The sequence below is a fragment of the Biomphalaria glabrata genome, chromosome 11 (assembly GCF_947242115.1).
Source record: "Biomphalaria glabrata chromosome 11, xgBioGlab47.1, whole genome shotgun sequence".
In the NCBI taxonomy this organism is placed as follows: Eukaryota; Metazoa; Mollusca; class Gastropoda; family Planorbidae; genus Biomphalaria; species Biomphalaria glabrata.
In genome coordinates, this window is record NC_074721.1 from 39,324,864 (window position 1) to 39,351,158 (window position 26,295).

General features: G+C 34.9%; 1 protein-coding gene and 1 long non-coding RNA gene across 2 annotated transcripts in view; one reads left to right on the top strand and one right to left on the bottom strand.

Moving 5' to 3' along the window:
* LOC106054962 (uncharacterized) overlaps window positions 1–26,295 on the bottom strand; it is a 92,877-nt gene that overhangs the window by 43,817 nt on the left and 22,765 nt on the right. The window contains exons 7-24 of the mRNA XM_056004219.1: window positions 22,128–22,189; window positions 20,793–21,004; window positions 19,980–20,087; window positions 18,280–19,866; window positions 17,191–17,211; window positions 14,106–14,254; window positions 13,087–13,314; window positions 12,182–12,334; window positions 11,247–11,454; window positions 9,955–10,232; window positions 9,131–9,386; window positions 7,612–7,848; window positions 6,924–7,067; window positions 6,633–6,830; window positions 5,426–5,671; window positions 3,935–4,157; window positions 1,624–1,796; window positions 102–263 (exon numbers count right to left, since the gene is read on the bottom strand). Coding sequence (XP_055860194.1) covers window positions 102–263; window positions 1,624–1,796; window positions 3,935–4,157; window positions 5,426–5,671; window positions 6,633–6,830; window positions 6,924–7,067; window positions 7,612–7,848; window positions 9,131–9,386; window positions 9,955–10,232; window positions 11,247–11,454; window positions 12,182–12,334; window positions 13,087–13,314; window positions 14,106–14,254; window positions 17,191–17,211; window positions 18,280–19,866; window positions 19,980–20,087; window positions 20,793–21,004; window positions 22,128–22,189 — 4,645 coding nt within the window. The remainder of the gene's footprint in view (window positions 1–101; window positions 264–1,623; window positions 1,797–3,934; window positions 4,158–5,425; window positions 5,672–6,632; window positions 6,831–6,923; window positions 7,068–7,611; window positions 7,849–9,130; window positions 9,387–9,954; window positions 10,233–11,246; window positions 11,455–12,181; window positions 12,335–13,086; window positions 13,315–14,105; window positions 14,255–17,190; window positions 17,212–18,279; window positions 19,867–19,979; window positions 20,088–20,792; window positions 21,005–22,127; window positions 22,190–26,295) is intronic.
* LOC129921703 (uncharacterized) lies at window positions 20,099–24,982 on the top strand. The gene is made up of 3 exons (XR_008773689.1): window positions 20,099–20,483; window positions 21,806–21,917; window positions 24,724–24,982. It is a non-coding gene; the product is annotated as an uncharacterized LOC129921703 (long non-coding RNA).

The window sequence follows — 26,295 nt, forward strand, 5'->3', positions numbered from 1 at the left end:
TTTTTTTAAAGTATTTTTTTTAATGATTTTCTTGTTGGTAATTAGAGAAAGAGTTGATTAATGATGATTAAGGGATGTTAGTTTAAACTGTTTAGTCTTACCAACACAAACATTATTTCTTGGTTCAAAACCAGTTGGACAGGAGCCACAGGTGTAGCCAACTGTACTGTTGCCTTGGTCACTGGCTTTTTTATCAGTACAAGTCTGGCCAGCAAGACAAGGCTGATCTTTGCAGGCATCATAATCAGAATCACAGTTGGCACCTGAACAATGAGTGTAGAGTTAATAATTTTTATAGCATGACTTGAGCCAATCAGAATTTAAAAGAAAAACAGAGTTATAAGAACAAAATTGTTCTTGTTATTATTATTATTATAGCTTTTGTACTGAGCTTCTTCCATTCTCTTAAAGTATGCTTAATGCACCATACTCCAGTCTTTTTGTGGACATGTTGGGGGGGGGGTGGATATCTGCAGAAAGTGTCCAAGCTGCCTTTAAATGGTTGTAAAATACAAATGAATTTAAAATTCCTGTAGATTAAGATTTAAACTCTGCACAGTTTTATAAGCTGAACAATTAGCTATCAGATATCACAAGTTAACCTGGTCATCTAAATTCTGGCCTAATTGATCAGGATGACTTGAGGATGCCAAAAAAAAAAGATTTCATAACAGAAGAAAAGAAATATTGTTTATTTCTTGTTTCATATGTTTTCGGATGTTCCTTCAGAGTTGAAGAAGGTAGCGGGCAGGGTTATGAAACCAGGACCATAGAGAAGTCCGAACAACAGTCTAGCATCCATACTGCATGAAAGGCAGCCTTCTTTACCAGGCAGCCATCCTGACTAAGCAGCCATCCTGATGGCCTCTCAATCACCCGCAATGTTTACCAGTTTTTATGACACTGTCATTGACATTTAGCTATTCAAACAAACAATGTGCTTGTCAAAAGTCTAAATGCATAGTCTAAAGAAATTGATTTCAAGATATGCCCTAATTTTGTTCAAAAGGGGAGAGAAATGCTCTGAAACAGGTTTTAAAAGCCAAAAAGGTAAAAAAAAAAAAATGGTAGATGAAGGCTTTTTAAAGCATTTTCTATTAAAAAAATGTAGGTAACATAGCCACACAAAATTTTGCTATCTGGCCTAATCTATATTTTCAAAGTCACAGCCTAATTCTATTCCCATCAAAGAACAGTAAGACCTATGTGCTCAAAACTTTACATAGAGAAAGTCATTTTTACTCTTGTTTATGTTTGTAATGGTATCACAGTGCCTTGAGCCTACATTATGTTTGATAATAGTGCTCTATAAATTAAATTATTATTATTGTAATATAAGTTATGAATAGACTGTGAAATGAATGAACCACTCAATAATTGAAAACTGTTTAGCCACTATTTAAAAAACAAATTAAAATTATAGCTTTCAATGTAATTAATGCCTATGAAGAAAAAAAAACTTCAAAAGGGCTTAACATTTTTGTCCAAAAGTATTGAAATCCAATTTTTAAATAAAATGTTTCCTATCACCAGAACAACATTTGTTAACTCTTTCTCTCCTGCGTTGATTCCACCAGAATGTGGTAAATAATTACAAGAGAAAGAGTTAAATCTTAGACAAACCTGCATATGCTGGCCAACATGAACAAACATTGAGAACAAATCTTCCATTTTCTTTTTCTTCTTTCTGAGTTTTGCTTCTGTCACAAGTTCCTTGATTGCTACAATCAGGGCAGACAACTACATTAACATATTCAATAGAGGATAGTCCCCCTTTAGAATCTTGGGCTTGGACACTGGTGAGTAAAAAGAAAATGTATAAAAAATTATAATACAATTTAATGTATAAAGTGATGTTACGTACACAAGTTTTTCTGAAGATTTTCTTGACATTTCTTATTTTTAATTTTGTGAAAACATAACAATAATTGAGTAAATAGGATAAAGGATACATTAGCTAGACATGACTGTAGAGAGGCACTGCACAAAAGATAACTATGTCACTCATCACAAAGATCAAGCTTTACATCACTTATGACAAAAAGATAAGTGGCATGTGTGGCTAAGAGGTACAAACCACTTGGCTACCTATCACAGGGGCTTGAGTTCAAATCCTGACTTGAGAAGAGTTGTGTTTGGTTATCATGGAAACCTTCTCCCAGATTTCCCTTATGTTAAGACATGACTCACTGTCTAAAGTCATCCTTCAAAGTACAATAGAGGAAGCACAAAGAAAGGATCGTCCAAAGAAAAGCTGGCTGGACAACATAAAAGAATGGACAGGCCTCTCTTTTAATATCCTGCTAAGAACAGCTGCTGACGGGAAAAATGGATGGATCTGACTATGCAAACTGACACAGCACGCCTACGAGGAAAGTCAAGGGACATATGTTGATGATATGTATGTATGTCACTTATAATAAAGATCATTATGCTGTATGTCACTTATCACAAAGATCATTCTGTTATATGTCACTTATCACAAAGAACAAGCTAATTTGCTTTGGATTTGAAGCACATTTTGTGAGGGAATTAATAATGAGATATAAAAAAAAACCTTTCTAGCTCATAAACTCTTGTATTCTCAAGTCAAAAAGCAACAACAAAAATGTCTATGCCAAGGACATGAGATGCATTAGGAAGCTATTGACTTTATGCACTGTCATCAAATTGACTAATGTTGTTGAAGTTGTTGATTTATTTGATTTGATTGTAGTCCAGTTGTAATGATTAATTGTAATGGTTTGATGTCCTAGTAGTATCATATAACTTGACTTCAATGAGAATAAATCACAAACATATCCAGGGATAAATATTCAGAACATTTAATCCATAACTGCAGCGAGAATAAATTCTATAATATAAATCACAATTCAATGAGTTAACCCTTAAAACATGTGTGGTAGTTTAGCCTCTAAACATCAGAATTGTAATTCCATTTTGTATGAACTCATTGTAAAACAGCTCAGCACTTTAAGGGTTAAAAAAAAACAATTTCTCTTTGAAACAAATTAACTACAAAGCCTACATACTTAAACAGTTTTCTGATACTTGATACTTGTGAATGAACTAGTTCCTTATGCTAGGACTAATTTGTATAAGTGCTCTTTCTTCCCTACTGCTATTAAAGCTTGGAATGGGTTTCCTGAGTCAGCCAGGTAAACCAGTGACTTGGCAGAGTTTAAATCATTAGTTAACAAGCATGACTAGATTGACCTAGGGGCATGCATAGGACGTATTTTTTTAAGTAATGTCTTTATATTATAATTATAAGATAAGATATGAAGCCAAGATGTGACAGCTGGAGAGTTCTCAGAAAGGTTTGAGTACACACATTTAAGACCCAACAAAAAAAAACCTTTTCACGACAAAAAAAACCCCACTTTAATAAACCCCCAGGAAGACAATCGCTGTCTCCTTCAGATGTGTCACATGCAATACTATTACAGTCCTTTGTCTTCAGAATCAAAAGCAAATGCCTTATAAGATATTGAAAGAATTATTATTTTTATGTATACCTATTTATAAATAATGTCAAATTTGAGTACATGTTTGAACTGATTCTGTCTTTAACTTAAAGCAAGTAATTGGCCTTAAGTCTAGTTTTGTTTTTGTTAACCAGTACTCTTATGAAAAAAAATCAATTATAGCTGTTATATGGCGCTACTTTCATGCTAATAGCATGCTCAGAGCTCTATGTCCAGTCTCATTTGTAAACCAGTGGGGGGAAGAAGGTATCTGGGATTAGTTTTTCCATGTTGCCTTTAGGCGCTCAGTAAACACAACTCTGCTCGAGTCGGGTGTCGAACCTCGAGCCCCTTTCATAGGTATCCAAGCTCAAGCGTACTTGGCCTCTCGACCTTGCATCCCACATGTGGATCTTATATATAAAAAAAAATATAAAATATATATTTAAAAAAAAACAATTTCTTACCCTATAGTCACTGGAGCATTCATGTCTGGTGTGTAAGTTAAAATGCCAGTCTTAGAATCAATAGAAAGTGAACTGTGGTTTTCTTGCAATCTGTAAGTGATGCTGTCCTTGTCAGCATCAGTGGCCAAAAAATTTAAGGTGGCAGGTTTGCTGTGAGTTACTTCCCACTGCCTCTTGCTGTTGAGCTGACCACTTAGGACTGTTAAGACTGGCAGATTGTTGGCTGAAAACAATTAAGCTGTTTGTAAAAGAGTTACCCATGGAGGGAGAAGGGGGGGGTTGATTTAGCCATTGTGCCCATTGATCTTCTCATGGTAAAGTTAACTAGTTTCTAAGCCAATGTTTAACTTGCAGGTTTTATTTGGGCCAGATCAAAGCTGTTAGTTAAAGAGTTAGACATGGATGTATAGTCCGCATGAAAGACAATCGCCTTCCCAAATGACTTCTGTATGGGGAATTGTGTGCAGGAAAGTGCTCCCAGGAGGTAAATGCAAGCGCTATAAAGACACCCTTTAGAGCTCCTTCAAGGAGTGTGATATCTTTGAGTTCATAGGAAGTACGAAATGTGCTCATCTTTGATCAGGAAGGAGGAGCTAGATACACCTGAAGGGAGGAGGGGATTGAGTTAGCCATTGTGCCCATTGATTCTCTCTCAGTAAATTTAACTAGTTTTTAAGTCAATGTGTAACTGTGCAGGTGCTATGTGGCCAGATCAAAGACCAAACTTTCCCCCCCTCCCCCCCAAACATCAGCTATTAGGGATATGAGCACTATGGAATGTCCTAAATCTTATCTTATACATTACAGACATTCCTTCAAAAAAGAAGATAATCATGTCCTAAGAATTTCATGTGTCAATCTAGTAATCCATGTTAATCAATGACTTAAACTCTGCTAAGTAATGGTTTTCCTGGCTGATTCAGGCAACCCATTCAATTCAATTCCTCAATCTACATCATCAGTGAGGTGTGAACCTCCAGACTAAGCAATTTTAGTTTTGAATATTTCAGAGCTCTTGATCCAGACCAAGAAATCAGACCAGAAATGATGGCCAGATGGCATAGTCCACAAAGACAACTTTGAAAGACAAAGGCATAGCAATAGACAAAACAAAAAAGATCTGGCATCTTCCTTGGTCAAGGCAGAATTCCTGTATGCTTAAAATCCCAGAAATAGATAAGAGGATCCTTTGCATGGAATCAAGATGCATTAGAAGAATCTTGGTATCACCTACAAAGACTGCATCATTAATGAGGAAATCCAAAACAGGATCAAAATAGAAAATGGACCCCCATGATGTCCTTCTGACCATTAATAGAAAAAAATGCAAGCTAAGACTGTAGGACCTCAGGACTTGTTTAAGACCTTCCTATAGACAACTGTACCAGTCTAAAGAAGGAAAGGCAGACAAAAGGTGATGGATAAAAAAAAATATTAAGGAATGGACAGGGCCCTGTTTGAAGTGTATCAATTAAGACTTTGAAATTTTACCTTGGATTGACTGAATCTCCGTAGCCTCATTCAGGACATTCTTCGTGTTGTTAGCCAACACCTCATTCCCAGTCAGAACATAATCAAAGATACAAGCATCATTGTCAGAACATTTTGCTTGAGCCTCCTTCAGCTTGGCAGGATCAATGTCCTCTTTGAACAGAGGTATGAAATCTGCATGTTGATAGGTCAGTGCTGTCTCCCCAGGGGGATAACTGAATATTGTGTTGCTGGTGGTGACTTGCCCTTGATGATAAAATTAAACATAATACAACCATTAACTCACACTTAATTACCATCAGCAGAATCATTCCAAAGAATATGAACTTAAGGTATCTTTGAAGATTGTAATGTAATTAGTGTTATTAGTATCATAAGGTAGAAGTTCCTAATACTATGTACAGTTATAGGCTTGTATAAAGGTTTATGTATAGTTGATTGTTTAATATATGGAGGATAACCTAAAGACTAAAGTGTAAATGCAAGCATATTACTTGGTTGATTATGAAAGAAATCACCGAAAATCATTTTCAAAAATGAACATTAGTACAGTATTACCCACACATACAATATAACCCACACATACAATATTACCCACACATCTTAGTTGTCTCTACCACTCCTCTTTCGTTTTCCTTATCCTCCCCCCCCCCTCATGTTTAAATATTTATACAAAGTTTATATCAACTCAATCTGTCTGTCTGGTAAAAAGTTTGAACATGTTGTCTCTCCCATTTCCCAGTCTCAGATCAAGTTAAAACTTTGCACTATTATTCACTGAACCTGACAAGACATGAATCAATTCAAAAAAATTAACCAATTATTTAATCAATTGTTGCTAATTTTTTTTGTTTAATATAGAAATAAGGGAAATAGAAGCTCATTAATGAGAGGTGGATGTATATTTGAATCCCCTTATTACATCACATTTTTTCTCCCATTTCCAATTCTCAGATCAAGTTGAAATTTTGCATAATTATTCATAGTCGATGACAATATATGTATCAATCCAAAACTTAACAAATTATGTAAACATTTAGTAGTAATTAATTAATTTTGTTTTACATAGAAGAAAGGGAGCTAAATGATTTAATTTTCAAATAAATGGCAGTAATTAGCATTTGTGTCCCTTAGATAAGCTGTGTTTTTTAAAAGTATTCTTTTTTCTATTGCTTGTATTGTAAAATATATATATATAATGACTTACAATCTGGTCCAAATTTCTCAAATATAATTCTTTCTGTGCTGTTGGGGCTGAGAACAGTGCCACTCTGCAGTCTTAAGTCATCGTTAGGATTGTCATTAAAGTTACCCATCAGACCTTGAGTTTTTCCTTTGTAGGATGTTGGAACATTCAAAGAAACTTCCAGATTCTTTACACCGACAAACAAATTGACTGACACAGCTGATGAATGAGAAGCACCAAAAAGGTTAAAAAAAAATGTCTACCCTTTATATATTTTTTTTTATATCTATATAATAAGGAAAGTTCACTAACATGACGGGAAAACGGCAATCAAAGTTATTTTATTCTCCTTGTTTGATCGGGCCACACTGATAGAGCTGCTGAAAGATGTATTGAAATCTTGATAGCCATAGAAATCTTTTGTTACATCTTGACCATTGGCTATTATTACCATGCCTTTAAAAGAAAAAAAAAGCATTAGTTAAGTTACATTATCAAATTTATCAATTATCATTATCAATTTATCTATTTAAATAGACGGCCCAAATTTCTTAATTAAAAAGTCATTTATTTAATTTCACTTTTAACTTAAATTGAATTGCTACATATAGGCCTACACTGGGTTTACCAGTTCTAGTTATATTTCAAGAAGACCAATTGTTATATATATATATATATATATATATATATATATATATATATATATATATATATATAATATATTTATATATTATATATATATATAATATATTTATATATATATATATATATATATATAGATCTGATCAGATTTTAATAACCATTTACTTAGTTTCAATTTTAACTTAATTTAAACATATATGAAAATAGCTACATATACACACGCTTTACCAGTTCTATTTACATTTTCAAGATTACCAATTATATACAAAAGGCAGATCAAATTTTAATAGCCATTTATTTAGTTTAACTTTTAAATTTAAATACATGTAGAAATATATAAAGTATAAACTAGGTTTACCGGTTCCAGTGGAATTCAGTTCAACTTGAAGTCTAGAATAGTTTCCCTCTTTAACAGCGAAAGCCACGAAAACAGTGGCTTTGGTAACATTGCCATAAATGTCCAGTACTTGCTGAGTTCTGGCCTGGAACATGAATTCTATTTCAGGAATCCAACAAATTGTATACTCTCCAAGACCATTCAGTGTGTAGTCATAACCATCTAGGGTTTTGATGTGAGGATCTCCTGATGCACTAGCTGTATTAAGACAAATAGGACATATTCAGTGACACACTCGCCAAGAGTGGGAGAACTAACTCACAAATAAACTCTGCACTCTATCCAGAAGAATTGAAGAAATTAATTGTAAATAAAATAGATGAGAAATGGACGAGCTCTCATCCAGATCACAAGAAAGATGATGCTTACTATAAGCTATCCCGACAAGACCAACGTCTAATCTTTCGACTCAGGACCGGACACAACAGAATGCGACAACACATGTACCGGAAGCTCAAAATTGGAACCAGTGAAATCTGCCCATGGGGAGTATCACCAGAGAATGCCGACCACGTCCTCCAAAACTGCTCTCTTTACCAAGAGGCCCATATAAGACACTGGCCCCAAAACACCCCAAGAAAACTATATGGAGAGCTCCCTGATTTGGAGACCACTGCGCAGTTCATCTCACATATTGGTCTAGTCATCTGAACACTCCAACATAACAATGAGAACGAAGAAGAAGAAGAAGAAGTGAGATGCTTATTTGAAAAGCATGAACACGTGGGGTAGATGTGTTAAAAGTAAAAGACAAATAGAGAAACCAACAGAATTGAAAAACTGAAGAGAAACAGGCTGACATTGATACCCTTTGAATTGCCGTAACAGCCCCATGCTTAATGTCATCTTCTGCAATATTGCAGTATTTGGGTTTGGGATAATAAACTTATTTTCTAAAGAAACGCCTAAACCATTTAAAACAAACAAAAATTGAAAGATATACATGCTAAAATATACACACAGTAAAAACAATGCAAGGTTAATCCTCACCAATAAATATTTTTTTAAATATAATTGGATCAAACATACTTTGAATGAATTTATTTACTTTTTACGTATCTCATTTCTATATAATTTTGATCAATTTTACATTCTTATAAAAATAACAGTTTCTTGATAAACAGAATTTCAAAATGTTTATTTGATGGAAAAAGTCAACAGATAATATTTTATGAAATAATTAGATCTATACTGTATAACTAGGTAGAAAATTATCAGGGAGTAGTTCTAAAAAAAATATATTTTTCCCCACACCACGTTACCAGTGGGCGTACTGTTATCTATGTATCTACAGCTCAATATTGTCTAATAAAATTTACTTTCTATATATTTATGTATGTAACTATTTACTTTATAAGAGAAAATTTTTCTTTATGAGAATTTAAAAAAAAAATTAGATTATATTGTTTGATTTAAATTATAGCTCATTTTTTTTTTATTTACTTAAGCTATGATCGAAAAAAAAAAAAGTTATATTTACTTGAAATGATTTCTGATTTGTTGAGTAATGGATAATCAGGCCTGACCTGATTGAACAATTCACAGTAGTAGGAAGGGGAGCTACTCTCTCCACAGCACCATTGGTGGGGGGTGATATCTTCCAGTATGGACTTGCGGAAGCCAGCTGAGGACAACCAGGGGTCATTCAGCAGCAGGTGCCCACCGTTGGGATCTCGATGAGGAAGATATGTAGCACTTGCGATTCCCTCCTTCTTGCTGTAACTGTAACAGCACAGCTGAATGTAACAGTGAGTCAGAGTTAGTTGGCATGAATAAGTTGTCCTGATCAAGTCTCAGATTGTGGAGAGTACATGACATAAATCTACCATCAGTAGATTAGACCCATTTATAGGTGACATATCAACTCAAGTAAAACAAATAGCATAGTAGGTATAAATAACAAAGGCCATTTCTTTATAATTTAAGTTCCTAAGTAGAAAGGCTATAATGGGCTAATTGAAAAAGTATGATTAAATGTCTAGGCTTTTTTTTTTTTTTTAAATGGCTTTTATCTTTTATTTTAGCCTTTATTTAGTGCAACTTTCATGCTTATATCATGCTCAAAGGGCTATGGTCCAATCTCATTCGTGGATCAGTGAGGGAAGGGGGTATCTGTAAGACTTTCCGTGATGCCTATAAGTGCTCAGTAAACACAACCCTGCTCAAATCAGGTGTCGAACCTTGAGCTCCCTTAATAGGTAGCCGAGCTAAGCCCAAGTGTACTTAGCATCTATGCCACATATCCGTGTTTAAAACTTTACTAAATGGGTGCAAAAGTTTTTCCTTTTAAAATCCCTTACTTACTTTATTGAGTGGATTATTCTGAAATGTGCGTGATTTAACTGTTGAACTGATTGCATAGCATAAAACAGATAAATCACTTGTTATGTCTGTGTCAGAATACTTCTGCCACAAGCCATCCGTTAGGGAACCTAAGAGATATGGACAGTTGAATAAAGCATCCGCCCAGAGCTTATGTTGGCTGCTTGTGAGAAGATATTTATTAGAAAGGTAGAAGTTGTAGCAAAGGCTGTCTGCACTCTTAGCTTCACCAACTTTTTCAATCCAAGTACCATATCGACCTAAGAGCAAACCAAAAGAATTTTAAATAATTAAGAATGTTAAAAATAACCTAATTTTCAGAATAAACAAAAGAAATAGATTTCATGTTGGTGATGTAAGAATGTGATTTTTTTTTAATTAAATATCCATCTTTTTATCACTGCTTTGGAACAGTGCTGAATTTCTTTTCATGTGGATTTTTCTATTCTTGTAAAGAAATGCATTTAGGTCACCTGAAATTTTCTAATGTCGATTTCAAGCTAGCTCAAGGATGAATTGCAAAAAGCAAGATTCCAAAGAAACATTATGCATGCCCCACTAATAAATTTATCAAGTTTCTATATATTAATATGCATGTACATATATTTTATATTCTAGCACTTACAATTATAATTAAGTAACTATTTCATGCACATAATTGGGCTGTTCATGTAAACAGTAGCTAGGGATTTGGGGGCCTGGGGCTTGACCTTTTTAAGGGCCCCTTTAATTTGACATTCAACATCATGGCATCAGATAATGTGCTTAATAAATATGCATCTAAATTCAAATTGGTACAAATTAACAAAACAAAAAAAATCATTAAGACTTTTTTAATGAATAATACCGATGTTTATTGGCGAGATCATGAACAAGTGACAAATCTCAATTCATATTGCCTCATGGCGTGCTTTCTGTGCAGCAAAGGCATCATACAGAATAATGCTGTCTAGTATTTTTTGACTTCACTTGAATAGCAAGAATACAAGCAATGTAAAAAAAAAAATTTAAGGACATGCATTTTGGGGCACGGGAAGACTTTTGTATTGGACCTCTCTCCAGCTACACCACTGCATAGAAATATACTTCAATGCTTTGATATCAAATGAGTATACACGATGTAATCTCTACCATCTTAGTTTTGCAATATTAAATAAAAAATAATAATTATACACATAATTGTGTCTCTACACAAATACTGTTGATCCTCATTTACAGTAGCCCCAATAAAGAAATACTTGATAAGACTGAATTGTCATGCAGTTCAAACATACCAGTATTCCACAATGTGGAATCCATTTTTGTTGCCTGTAAGTCAGATACTCTGTAATCTAAGAAGCTGTCAAGGTGGGCAAAACCAACTTGAATGGTTCTACTTTTCTCATAGGACCACTTCATTTTTCCTTCTAGATAGGTGACAATAGCATAAGCTGTCTGTCCGTCTGTCACATACACTGCCTGGAAGGTATTGGTTTCTGTGACCTAGTGACAATTATAGAAAAACAACACAATAATACAATAAAATAGAATAATAGAAATCTATTCCTAAAAAATATAAAAATATTCAAATTAGTTTCTTAAAAGGAAACTTCATGGTTTTGACAATTTTTTATATGTGTTTTGATTTACAGATAATGAATATATTATTATTTTAAAAAATAACTTAATAACTTTTTTTCTGACATAATTTTTCTACAAATTCACAACAGTCAGATTTTCACCAGGTTTCTATGTGATGTCAGAATTGTCGACTACACACTATAGAATACTAGGTTTGGCCAAAATATGTATGTTATGACCAGTTTATTAAAATCAGTGACCTGGGCAATCTCCAAAAAACATATCTCATATTATCCCACTTTTGTGTTTAGGTGTGAGGAATTTATTAAATAAAAATGTTTCTAGGCATCTAAATACAAAAAAATGGTATAATGTTTACTGTAACAACTTTTTACCTAGAATGTAAATATAATAAAAACTCAAATTAGAAAAACCACCAGTTTCCCTTTAAACAAACACACACAATATTTATATTTTGTGATTTGTGAAATAAAAATGTATAAACACTTTTGTTTTTTCAAAGTGCATGTTACTTGTAGGCATATTTACAATCTTCACTACTTGAATGTGGCAGGATATGCAAATAGATAATATAATTGTTTGGTCCAAACTAATGGAAATTCAGTTTTCTCCACCTCAGCATTAGTACCGTTAGACAAAGTTTTATCCACCAATCCAGATCCTTGTAGGTGTTCCGATCCTCACAATACCAGTTGTACCAAGAAAAAGGTTGAATATCAACCCAGGTCACCACTAGGGCACTTATGGCATTGAAGCTGAGTCCAGGAAACTGTTCTTGAACCTGGGCATAAAATTAGACACAAGAAAGTAATTAGCTTAACTAAACAGCCAGGCAAATAAACACCAGGGAAGTAGCCATTAATGAAAATAAAATGGCACCATAGATGAATTGTAAACCTTTTAATTTAGCACAATGATAGATCATGCAAACAGAGAAATGTTTAGCATTATTGCACAAAATTAAGTCCAAAAGGGAAACTTCAAGATAAAAAAATAGAAAACAGCTGCATAATAAATTCAAAAAAAAAAATATAGTTAATCTAGGTTCATAAGATAAATTGTTTTATACTTTGATTTTTCAGATGCCTAATTATGTTCTTTCTTGTACATGGGATTTTCAGGACTATTTTTTACAACTGATTTTATTTATGAAAAAAGCAAATCCTCCATCGATTTTATGCCTTGGTGTGCCATCTTTATTATCACTCTAAGAAACACTGAACCTGTATGGTCACTCTTGGTGCATTGTGTGTTTGAGTGCTACCAAAAAATGTTCAGCTTTCCTAGGGTGGAATTAAGACAGCAGCTATTATTATTTATAATATTCTTAAAAGAGTTTTTCAATAATGCCAAGATATATGTGTTGTTCCATAGATGGAACGGTCTATACATTTTAGTCTTCTAGTTTCACATTGTCATAACTATACAGGTATGCCTAGTTTGCATATTTAGCCCTATAATTAAATCATATTCCATAGATCTATCAATAACTATTCTAGTTTAAATAATTCTAAGAAAATGCTTTTATATGACCTCTTTGGTAGCCCTTGGTAATACGTCAACAGCTCCTGTTGTTGTGTTTTCATACAGATGGTAAAATACGCTGCCAGGTGCAACAGGGTTGGGGTTCGGGTTAGGGTAAGTCCAAAAGGGAGCAAGAACACTAATGTTATTAGCATCATTGTTGTTGTAGACGTCTGTCAAATTTGGACTCCAGGCTCGGGCTTGTTCCCCAAAAGTAATGACACCATTGGGAAGAACCTGTTGGTATGTTAGAGCTCAAGTGTTAGTGTAGTGGTGCTAGTTATTTCAATTAAATTGATTACAGTGACGAAACAAGAAAAACATAACAAAATATTTCAAAGCTTATACAAAGTGTAATTGTTTCAATTAGTTTTGATCAGTCATGTAATCAAGTTTTAACAGATCAGGACCAACATCAAAAAATCTGTGCGATTAGAAATATTTTTACCAATTGTTTTTATTTAGCGCTATGTCATGCTTTTAGCTTTCTCAAGATGCTATGATCCTAACACTTATATGGACCACTTGGGAAAATGGCCAAATGGGGGTGGGGGGGGGTGGACAGTCAATTTTACCATAATCACTTTTTAATTTTTTTTTAGGGTGGGGGAACAACCTGAATTTGAGCTCATGGCTCAAGCCTCCTCAAGCTGACATACTAAACACTCTGCTAGAGAGGTGCTTATGAAAATAGAAAATTTTATAGTTATCTATTGCTTGTTTCAAACTTACTTTAAAGCTGTGACCTATAAAGGGGGCTAATTCCATTTATACCACCACTTCAGTCAAGTAAAATTTCTTTCCCTTGTTCGAGATACCAAGCAAAATAATTGATTACCAATAGTTACTTAACTAATTGATTAATTTTTTTTATTGATTCTTGTGTTGTCAGGTAAAAGAAATAATTGACAAATTTCAGCTTGATCCGAGATTGGGGTGTGGGAGAAATTAGGTGTACAAACTTGTTGTGAGAGAAAGACAGAGTGAGTTGATATAAGCTTTGTAAAAAAAAAGTCATCAATACTTACATGTGCCACACTGACCGAGCGTGAGCCAAATGGAGCCCCAGCAGAGAAGTATATAGGGCTGCTGATGACATTGTAAAAATAGTTAAAATCAGCACCACCTTTTGTCTCTACTTGAGAATCACCCTTATCGCTACCATAAGGATAAGGCGCTGTGGGCAAATGAACAAAAAATAAATAAATTTGTGTACATCATAGGTCTCACATTATCCCCAGCCCAACCCCCACCCATCCCCACTCTTTGAAAAGCCACAATGTAGAGCTTCTTTATAAATATGCACTCATATATAGCACACACTCATCACTATGATAAATTTCAAGACATGAAAGCAAACAAAAAGAAATCTCATGAGCAAGATCACTAGCAAGAGCTTAAAGTTTCCCTCTCAGACCTTGTGATTTATAAGGCAGATAATGTAAAGGTCATCTGTGTCTGTAGCCTACGGTTAAAGAGGGTGCCATGTGGCCAGCACAATGACCAACCACCTTTACTTTTCCCCAACTTATGTCAGGTTACTCATTATAGATAGAAATAAAGATCCCAAGTTAAAAATCCCAGTCTTCACAAAGATTTGAACCTGGAGCCCCTGGTTCAGAATCCAAGCAATTTACCAATCAGCCACCCTTGCTGATAAGGTTGTGTGTTGGGTTGTAGTTCCAGACAACTAGTCCCAACTTGCATGCAGAAACTTGAATAAGTTCAAGAACTTTTCTTACATTATCACCATCATAAACTTGAATGTATTTCACAGAGATTTACAACTTTCCAATTGAATGTATTTAACAGAGATTTACAACTTTCCAATTGAATGTATTTCACAGAGATTTACAACTTTCCAATTGAATGTATTTAACAGAGATTTACAACTTTCCAATTGAATGTATTTAACAGAGATTTACAACTTTCCTATTGAATATATTTAACAGAGATTTACAACTTTCCAATTGAATGTATTTAACAGAGATTTACAACTTTCCAATTGAATGTATTTAACAGAGATTTACAACTTTCCAATTGAATGTATTTAACAGATTTACAACTTTTCAATTGAATGTAGAATAGAACTTCAACTCCCTTCATAACTACTGCTTTCAATATGCAATCCTTACATAACATGTGGTTATGTCTCACCTTATAACTGCTGTTTAACCCCTTCTATGCACTCAATAGCATCTAACCTAAACTAGACAAACACACACCATAACAACTTACAATACTTTTTGACATGTTATTATAGTGTTAATATTGTTTCCCCTACTCTCTTCATACTTGAATATATTTCAATAAGTCGACATATTGTTATGTGGAGTGTGTATTTAGTAAATATTGTTTCTGTTTGATATAGGGATGTCAATATTATCCTATGCATATTGTGTGCTGTAATGATCAAAGGCCAAGGTGTGGTGGAAGTAGTGGAAATCTTTAAAAAGATGAGAACAATTAGAATACCTATGATCTTGCCGCTGATAACTTATCTCCTGAAGGCCATCTTTCACTTGTCAATTGTTCTTTCTTAAATATGAGTGTGTCATTTCAAACCCTGATATAACATTTTATTTATTCTAATAAATGCAAACTTCAAGAAAAACTCATTACTGGCCCAGAAATTACAAATGATGTACAGCAATAGGAATCAAAGAATTGTCTTCCATATCTATTATCAATAGTCTATCTTATTGATTTCAATTAGCACACAAAAATAATTTTATTTATATATATAGATGTTAATTTTTTATCTTTTAATGACATTTTATTCTATTCTTATTTATTAATGTTAATTCTATTTGTCATGTAAATAACAATAAATATATGAAATATTGTTAATTTATACTTTTACAATTATTATTTGATGGATTAGAGGATGAAATGACCAGGGGATGAAGTGACCGGACTGGAGATGAAGTGACCAAAGATGAAATGATCAGGGATGAAATGAGCGGGAACCAAAAGAAGAAGAGGCAGAAAGAGGAAGCGATGGGAGGACAACATTAAGGAATGGATGGACTTGTCTATGGAAGAGATTCTAATCCTGCAAAGGAAACAGAAAAACAGAGAGAGGCAGTTGTCAGATCGTGTGTGGTCCCACAATAGTGAAACAGACTAAGGGACAGGGTTAGGATTAGTATATTACATGTGTGTGTTACATGGGACACAATGGCTTCCAAACCTGGGGTCCTGGGTTCAAATCAAGACTGGGATTTTGAATTTCAGGATTTTTAATCGCCCCCTGAGTCCACCCAACTCTAATGAGTACCTGACTTTAGTTGGGGAAAGTAAAGGCTTAAGGCGGCTGGTCATTGTGATGGCCACATGACATCCTACACATGTTGGCCATAGAAAGGCCATAGAAACAGATGACCTTAACATCATCTGCCTTATAAATCACAAGGTCTGAAAGGGGAACTTCTTTTTAATATATATGTGTTACATAATTTATTGCATATATTGAGCTAAATTTTATATGTTAAAATAACCACATTACAATATCTTAAAAGTTAGTTAATGCATTTCTACTTGGTACAGTACCAGGCAAAAAGAAAAAAGAGAAAGTATATGTGACAATGAAAATAACACCAAGGAATGAACACAAAGCTTGTCACCTTTCAGGACAACAGAAATCAGAGAAGATGAAAACAAACGGAGGATAGAAGGGCCAACCACTCTGTGGGCTAAGTTGTTGAAACTCTTTTTTTTTAAACACTATATAGATCTAATCCTGATTTATACATGTAGCAATGAAAAATATTCAAATTAATACATCTTAGATTTTACTTTGAAAACATGTAATTAAATCATTTTACTGAGAATATTTTTAACCTTTGCCTATCAGAATTATTTGATTTAGTTCAATTTAGACGTGTAAAAATTTAAAAAAGCTAGAAACGGAAATGTTTTGAAATAAAAATGATAATAGACTAATATCAAAACCAATGACTTAGCGGAGGACTTCCCAGAGTTGAAGTCTCTAATTAACATATATTAACACATTAATGCATGTGATCTAATTATCTTTTTTATTTGGAAGGAACATCTGTAATGTGCATTAAGATAAGATAAGATTACAACATAAAGAGAAGACAAAATTACCTCTTTGTTTCTTTAACAAATCTAAAGATGGAAAAGAAAAAAGTGGGTTAACAATTAATGATGATCATTTTATAATTGTGCTATCATAATATAGACTCATAACATAATTAGTTTAATTAATAAGAAATAACATTCATTTCTCTAAACTAACCTAAGGAATGAAGGTACTCAAAGTATGTCTATGTATTAGTTGGTTAGATTTAGAAATTCCAATCTAAAGTGCTACAGAGTATAGCTGTTCTCTGTTTGGCAGGTAACTTCTATATTCCATTAAAATTCATCTGGCTTAATAACAAAATCCATAAATGTAGGCAATTTTTCATTTTTTTAAATAATCAATGTTGATTTTTTTATTTTACAGGTCAATTGTAATTAGGAAAATAAAAACTTTAAAGTTTACATAAGACAACATGTCTTTAACCGAGACCATTTGTTATAGAAGGCTTGAACACTGACCTGCAACGTCACAACCTGTGGATAGTTTAGACCGATAGCTCGTTGTCGCGACGTACAGACATGTGATGTGGCAATAAGCTATTGGTCTAAAATGCCCACAGGTTATGGCATTTCAGGTCAGTGTTCAAGCCTTCTATAACAAATGGTCTGGGTTAAAGACATGTCATCTTATGTAAACTTTAATGGGTTTTTTTCTTATTTACAATTGACCTGTAAAAAAAAAGTGATGTGGCAATAAGCTATTGGTCTAAAATGCCCACAGGTTATGGCATTTCAGGTCAGTGTTTAGGCTTTCTATATTAATTGGTCTCGCTTTAGCCCCCCAATCAGTTCTCATCTTGTAAGTTTCTAGCTTTATTTTAACCCATGGTGTCCTTACTATGATGAGAACAAGGTAATGTTATCTTCAACTTGTCAAGGAAGCCTATCTCTTTAAAAAAGCATGATTTCAAAAGGCAAAATTTTGGACTCTCATGCAAATGAAGTTTAACAATGATGATGATCTCATAACATATAAGACTGATTACTTTATTTAATCTTTTTGTGACTTAAAGAAGTGCATATACAATTTGAATACATTTAGTAACAATGTAGAAGTATTGGTTTTTAGTTATAGCAAATCAAATGCCTTACCTGATGTAGTAGTAGTTGTTGTTGTAGTAGTAGTGGTAGTCGTTGTAGTAGTGGTGGTAGTTGTGGTTGTTGCCGATGATGTCATGGTTACAATAGGTGTACTTGAAATGGTTGATTTTAGAGAAGAAGAAGCTTGGCTGCTGGGTGAGCTTGAAAGGGGAGAGCTAGCTGTCTGAACAGTGGTTGAGCCAACACTGCTGGACGGTGGTGGACCACTGCTGGACGGTGGTGGACCACTGCTGGACGGTGGTGGACCACTGCTTGGCATCAAGGACGACTGAACTGGCAATGACATGGAGGTGCTGCTTGGAGAGAGTGCTGGTGTGCTTGAAGGAGGAAGTGAGCCACCACTAGCTGAAGAGGATGGGAGTGGAATGCTGGAAACACTTGGATATTGCAGCACATTAGAAGTAGACATCGGGATGCTGCTTGGAGAAAGTGCTTGTGAGCTTGTCAAAAAAGATGGAGGTGGAATGCTGGGAACACTTGGCGATTGTATAAAACTGGACGGTGACATTTGATAGCTGCTAGACATCAGCGGCAAGCTTGATGGTAGCATTTGATAGCTACTCGACAGTGGTGGAAGGCTACTTGGTAGAGGCATAGCACTACTGCTAGACAACGGAGAATTTAGAGGCAAAGAACTGCTGCTTGACATGGGAGGATTTAGAGGCACGCTGGAAGAAGGATAATAGCTCATGCTGCTAGAAGCTGGAGACATTGAGCTGCTACTTGGCATGAATGACTGAGATGGCAAGCTTAATGATGAGTCTAAGCCCATACTGTTTACAGGTAGTGACATAGGACTACTACTGGGCATTAATGACTGCGATGGCAAGCTATTAGGAGGTGGAGACACTGGACTACTACTGGGCATTAATGACTGAGATGGCAAGCTATTAGGAGGTGGAGACACTGGACTACTACTGGACATTAATGATTGAGATGGCAAGCTATTAGGAGGTGGGGACACTGGACTACTACTGGACATAAATGACTGAGATGGCAAGATAAAGGATGAATCTAAGCCCATGATACTTGGAGGTGGGGACACTGGACTACTACTGGACATTAATGATTGAGATGGCAAGCTATTAGGAGGTGGGGACACTGGACTACTACTGGACATTAATGACTGAGATGGCAAGCTATTAGGAGGTGGAGACATTGGACTACTACTGGACATTAATGATTGAGAAGGCAAGGTAAAGGATGAATCTAAGCCCATGATACTTGGAGGTGGAGACATTGGACTACTACTGGACATTAATGATTGAGAAGGCAAGAAAAAGGATGAATCTAAGCCCATGATACTTGGAGGTGGAGACACTGTAGTGCTTATTGGCAACAATGACGGTAACGAAGCGCTGAATGATGGAGGGGGGCTAGACGATGGTGGTGGGCTGAGCGATGGTGGCGGGCTAGATGGTGGCATCAGACTGTCACTTGGCCAAAAAGGCGAAGACATGGAAAGTCTACTCGCACTTGAAAAATCCGAAGGTAGACTTGGTAGGAGATGGTCTGAGACACTGAACATTTCCATTGATGGCGATGCACTAGGTGGCAGTGATGAGGACATGTTTCTATCTGACAAGAACAAAGAAGTACGAAAATGTATTTACAAATTAAAGCATCAATAAATTTAACTTAGTTTTTGTAACTCATGATTATTCTTTACATTGATTGCTGTGATGACTTACTGGAACAGTTGCACATTATTTGATCCCACAAGAGAATGTCTGTCTCACCAGGGTGGCAGAAGTAGGACATCAAGTCGGCATTGTGGATGATTTCACACCAGTTAATAACTAATGAAAATTAAAAGAAAGATCAGTTCTATTATTACATTTTAAAACACTAACATACTAAGCTCAAGGTAAAACAGGATGCCCACCTCAACTCTACTTTCAGACCAAACATATTGTTGTAACTCCAGTAGCAGAGCGAAAGGGTTGATGTGTGTGCAACCTACTGACACACGTGACTCAGGCAATTGACACAGTTCAACGATTGTCAATTAACAAGGGACAGTACTACTACTACACGCAAATATGACCCATGTTATGGTCATGTGATTGAAAGCCTTCCTGGACGAGAGGCAAAGTGTGTTAGGAGCTCAGTTAAGAACAGCCAGGCAGGACAGTGCAGTACAATGTGATTCCTCGAGAATGTTGCTGTATCAGCCCAGGAGGAGACAGAATAGAGTTAAGTATGGCAGTTTGGTTAAGTACGACAAAGCATTTGAAGTTAGTGTGGCCAATTTTGTAGTATTGGTTGTAATTTTTTTGGTATTTATCTACCACATTGTCAAGAATTAATATAGCAAATTATCATATTGCATATATTTAAAATATAATAACCATTAGTTATGAATTAAATAGTTAATCACATAAGCAAAGCTTTCATAATAGCGATGCATTTAAGAGTGTTCTAATGCATTTATTTGCAAAATAAATTATTTTTCTTTGCAAAGAAATGTATCAAATTTCTAAAGCAACTAAGGAACTACTTACACAGCTTATTGTTTCCACTGGCCATATCCTGCTGACTATTGTATAGCCAAATGGGACCAACAATCTGAAAGATTCCCATGAGCTGTCCAACGTGGTCCTGGAAATCTATTAAAAAGTTGGCAACATTGTGGACAATACTGTCAGTGACATTCACCTTGAACCAGATGGTGAAGTTGACACACAATGCTGTTTCATTCCCAAGGGAGCAATTGCTGAAAAAAAGTTCAATGTTTGTAGATTTTATTGTGGATATTAGCCATTCAAACATGAAAATCACAATTAACTTTATATATATATATATATATATATATATATATATATATATATATATATATATATATATTGAGCAGTGGCTGAGTGGTAAAGTGCTTGGCTTCTGAACCAGGGCTTCCAGGTTCGAATCCAGAATAAGACTGGGATTTTTAATTTCGGCATCTTTAGCGCCTCTGAGTCCACCCCATGTCTAATGGGTACCTGACATTAGTTTGGTAAAAGTAAAGGTGGTTAGTCGTTGTGCTGGCCACATGACACCTTTGTTAAACAGAAACAGATAACCTTTACATCATCTGCCCTATAGACCGCAAGGTCTGAAATGGGAACTTCTTTATATATTGAGCATTTAGTTATATAGTTATTGCCATGTTTATAAACTAATTGTACACTTATTATTTGTTGTACACTTAAAATACAGAAGCACTGGTGTATCTTAAGTATAAAATATTTATGGTAAACCAGGAACTAAATTAAAACTATATACTAAGTATAAACCAGAGTTTATATTCTTATTTTAAACAAAAGGTTGTGTACTAAATGTAAACCAGTAATCATTACAGTTATGATATTGTGTTGACAATTTTATCGTAGGCACATGCATCATACATACATTACTTCTGGAGAACATCCCCAACCTTACTAAAGATGTTTTCATATTACAAAAGATGTTACCATCCTTACAAGAGATGTTTCTATTATTACAAAATGTTTCAACTTTTATTTATGTATGTAATTATCAGGGCTCGCAAAGACGTTCCTTCAGGGAACAGTACCAGGAAGAAGAAGTGCCCAAGCTACAAATGATATTAAAATATGTAGTGCACCTGTCTAGATCTCACCATATTTTTAGTTGTAAGTATTACAGAAATCACAACATGAGCTCTTTCTGAACACAGTATGTAGTTGTCTTATTATTAATAATGTATGCTCATATAATGTATTCTTTAGTAAACAAAACGATAGGTTATTTCATCATACAAAAACCATATGGCGGCAATATAATAAGATCCAGATTTGTCTCACTGTTCAGCATCATTAACTTTTAAGAGATTTTGGACTTACCTGAGACTTACAATTTCAGGCACTAAAAAATCTTCTGTTTCCTTTTGGAATGAATCTGAAATCTAATATAAGTAATAGGAATAAGAATTAATATTTAATCCATGAATACTATTAGAAAGATCTTATCTAGCTTACAGACTAGACTCTTTAAAAGTAATTTGTATAACCTTAAGACATGATTAAATTCTGTGATCTTATCTTAGCTTAGACATCTGGTCAGGTTCATCCATTGTGGTTGATCCATTAGTCATACAGGCTAAGGATACTAAGGGATAGGCTCTGCATTTCTGTGCCTCTCCATGTGGCTAATGATGCAGCTGAAAGCCTCTTTAGCTATTCTTCTTCTTTTTCTTCTTCTAGCCAGCTTTATTGCTGCTGAGCTGTGAGCTCTTTTGCAGACTGTGCCAAGGAAAAAAAGTGTGCTGTTTTCTTCAGCTGTTCAGCACTGCTGTAAAGGGTGTTGGTTTTGTTGGGCTGTAGTGGAAGTAGGGTCTGCCTAAGGTGGATTAGGGAGGGGCATTCAAAGAGGATATGGTTTACGGTTTCAAAGGGGTGGGCGCAATGTCTGCAAAGGGGTAGTTGTGTGGAGTTTATTTTGTTCAGGTGGTAATTTAATAGTGGTGTGTGTCCTGTTCTTAGTTGGAAGATTGTAGATTGTTCTTTGCGGGGGAGGAAGTTAATACTGTCCAGTTTGTTAGGCGTAGTCATTTCTCTGTACATGGCTCTGCCTGTGTTTCCTGATGCCCATTGGTTGAGCCACTCCTCTTTGTGATTGTTGACTAACATTGACCTTAGGGTGAGGTAGTTAACAGGTCTATCTGGTTGTTCCATAGATGAACCTTCCTTTGATAGCTTATCTGCCTTTTCATTTCCCATGATGCCAATGTGTCCAGGGATCCACTGTAGTGTAATATTGATATTTAATTTTGATATCATCTGGTGGATTATCACAATGAGTGTTGTCAACTCTCTTGGGCTGTTTGAGGTGCTGCTGAAAGCCTCTTTAGCTATAAGCTGGGCATGCTGCTGTAGTTGGTGCCTGAATTAATTGTCATTTCCTTTTTGTTTTGTTACTTTCTTATGCCATAGTTTTCCTGGTGTGCTCAACAACTTAGTCTAGAATCTTCTAGAACTAGACATGTTATTGATTTGTGTATACTGTTGCAGACAGCTGCAATTAATGTTTACTGTGGAACTATGGCTTTTATGCTGCACATGCTCCATTTTATCGTTTCAGCAACAGATTGATCTATGTAACAAGTTTGCTGTTGTTGTTGTTTTGTTTTTTTTGGGTTGTCATGCCATAATTTATATAACATTTATGTTTGAACTTTTACTGGATCAGTGTAACTTTTCTACTATGTTCAAATTTAGCTGATTGATACTATTATAGCTTATATGGAAGGAAAAAACATGTTTCATTGGATGTATGTTAACCCAAACTAAAATTAATGGGGTGTCTGCACATAGTCAAACTTTTTCTACAAATTTTCTACATGAAGACAATAGTGAAATATTACACTACAGTTCTAAACTCTAATAGATGATAGATCAACAGAGATCCTTATTTTTTTCTGAGTTTTTTCTGATTAATTTATATACTGAGATCTATGTATTGTAATAATTGTTCTATTCATAATAATCTAGTTAAAATTTAGGCTGTAATGTATTTTAAATGGCAAGAGTTTGAATTTTTAGAAAAGAATATTAACATTTTTTTTTTTTAAATTAAAATAGAAGAGTTGGATTTTCTTAATTGGTCTAAATGCCAACAAAGAAGGGGATATCAAGCACTGTATTACACACTATTAGTGTATTATCATTATGTATACCATGATGTGGTGATGATGATTATTTATTATCATGATACCAATTCCAAACTGTCAAATGTTGCCATGCAACTCATGCAAGGAAAAAAAATGTTCGTTAGGAATGCAGAAAGTGTCTTTGGGATCGCTAGTTCAACTCTGCATAGTAATTAAACTATATCTTTTTCACGACGTCTATATACAGATCTAGAATCTAGATCTAGATCTACACATAGACTAGATGAGATCTAAATATTCACTTTTTTTTTTATCACAATGTTGTTGTTTTTGTTTTTTTTTTCGTAGCCAGATTTTTGGTAACAAAAAGGCCATTGAGGAACGTTCGGATATTACGTAACGCCCAAAAATCATTTTTATCACCCCTCCCCCCTTGTAACAAATGGTAACAAAACTTAATACCCCCCCCCCCTTCCCAACCACCACCACCACCCTTTAGTAACATAACAAGGTAAACCTTTGTATTTCTCAAAAGTTTTTTTTTTTTAAATTAATCTTCATTTTCCTAAATTACATTTTTCATCATGGTATCGATAGAAAAGATGAAAAAGTTTCGACTTCTTTCGGTGCTTCAATCTTATTTTCTAAATTTCTCAAGACGATCAACACAGGTTTCACTCGCGTCTATAAATTCCACATCATCACCTTTAGGAACGAGGACTTCATTTTGTCGCTTTGGTCTTAGCTTAGCATTGTGCTGACGCCATGCAAGTTCTGTTTGTGTAATTTCAGAAAGCTACCTGATGCAAAATGTGTTGCATTCTTTACAGATTCGCGATTCAATCTTTCCTTTTAAACTTGGCCTAAATTGATCGTAACCTGCTGGTTATAAAATCATGTATGAGTAGTAGAAATTTTGAAAGAGACTTTGAAACAGCAGTCCACCAAGTCATTGCATATCGGCAAGACAGTGAGATAATCCATCAAGAAATGTTTTCAGGTAGATGTTTTCATTCGCCCAATATTTTGAATCTACGTATTTGAAGATATATATTTTTTTTTAATCTGTCGTTTAGCCCTTCCGCGAAAGTCGGACATGCAAAAAAGATCTTTATAAATGACTCATTGTTTTGTTTTCTTTGCTATCGAAACTTTAACTATTGTTTGTTAGTTTTACATATTTCGGATGTTCCTTTAGAGTTGAAGATAATCTACTTCCTATTTTAAGCCTCCCACGGGACGACAAGGGTTGACAGCGGGCAAGGTATGAATTTAGTATGAACCCGGGACCATTGAGATGACCGAACAACACTCCAGCCCACATACCGCACGACCAGGCAGTCATCCATTAAAGCAAAACCATACCATTTCAAAATCGGGGCAATATTTAATCTTTTCTAACGGGCTTTGTTCAAGATTCATTTTCATTGGCTGTTCCCTAAGAAAATATTACGTTCAATAACATAGGCTATAAAACAATGTCGAGTTGTTGATTATAAACTAAATTGCTTTTCAACTATGTCACAACATGCGGATATTTTCACCATGGAAATAATAATCTATGATTCCGCAACAGCGTAAAGTAGCGTTATGCATTAACTTATATTGATTTAAAACTGTTACAAATGTTTATTCTTTGACAAAATGTTTGAAATCATTCTGATTCAGTTGTCTGACTCGTCTATCCTCGAATTACAATTTATAAAAAAAAAAAAAAAAAAAAACAATCAAAAGTAATATGCTAGCTACCAATGGAAAAAAAACTTCGTACAATGTTAACTTTTACACTTTAGAATAGACAAACAAAAATCCTTATTTCTGATGGTCTTAGGCGAGCCATGGAAGTACGTCTTTCATCCCCCAATGGGATCGTGACCCAAAGGTTGATAACTGCTGCTGACAGTTTTTTTATGTCACTACAATCTAGAAATCTAGATCTAAATCTGAAGTTGTTGTTTTTTTACAAAGCTTATATGAACACACTCAGTCTGGTATAAAGTCTGTGCACGTTATTTCTCCGCTGCCTATTCTCGGATCCAGTTTAAACTTTCCACAGTTACTCATTGTCTATCTCGATGACAACACATAAATCAATTAAAAAAAAAACAATACAATTATTTAATTAACGAGAGGTAATTAATTAATTTTGATTTTGTAGGAAAAGGGAGATAAATCTTGCCGTATTGGGATATGGCAGTTATTGCGCGGCTCTTTACCTTATATAAATGCAGATTGTGGGAAGCGTGGTCGAGAGGCGAAGTGCGCTTGAACTTGGCTTGGCTTGGCTACCTAGAAGGGGGCTCGAGGTTCGACACCCGACTCGAGCAGAGTTGTGTTTACTGAAGGCAGCACGGAAAACCAATTTCTTGTTCCCCCTTCCCCCCCCCCCCCCCCCCACTGGT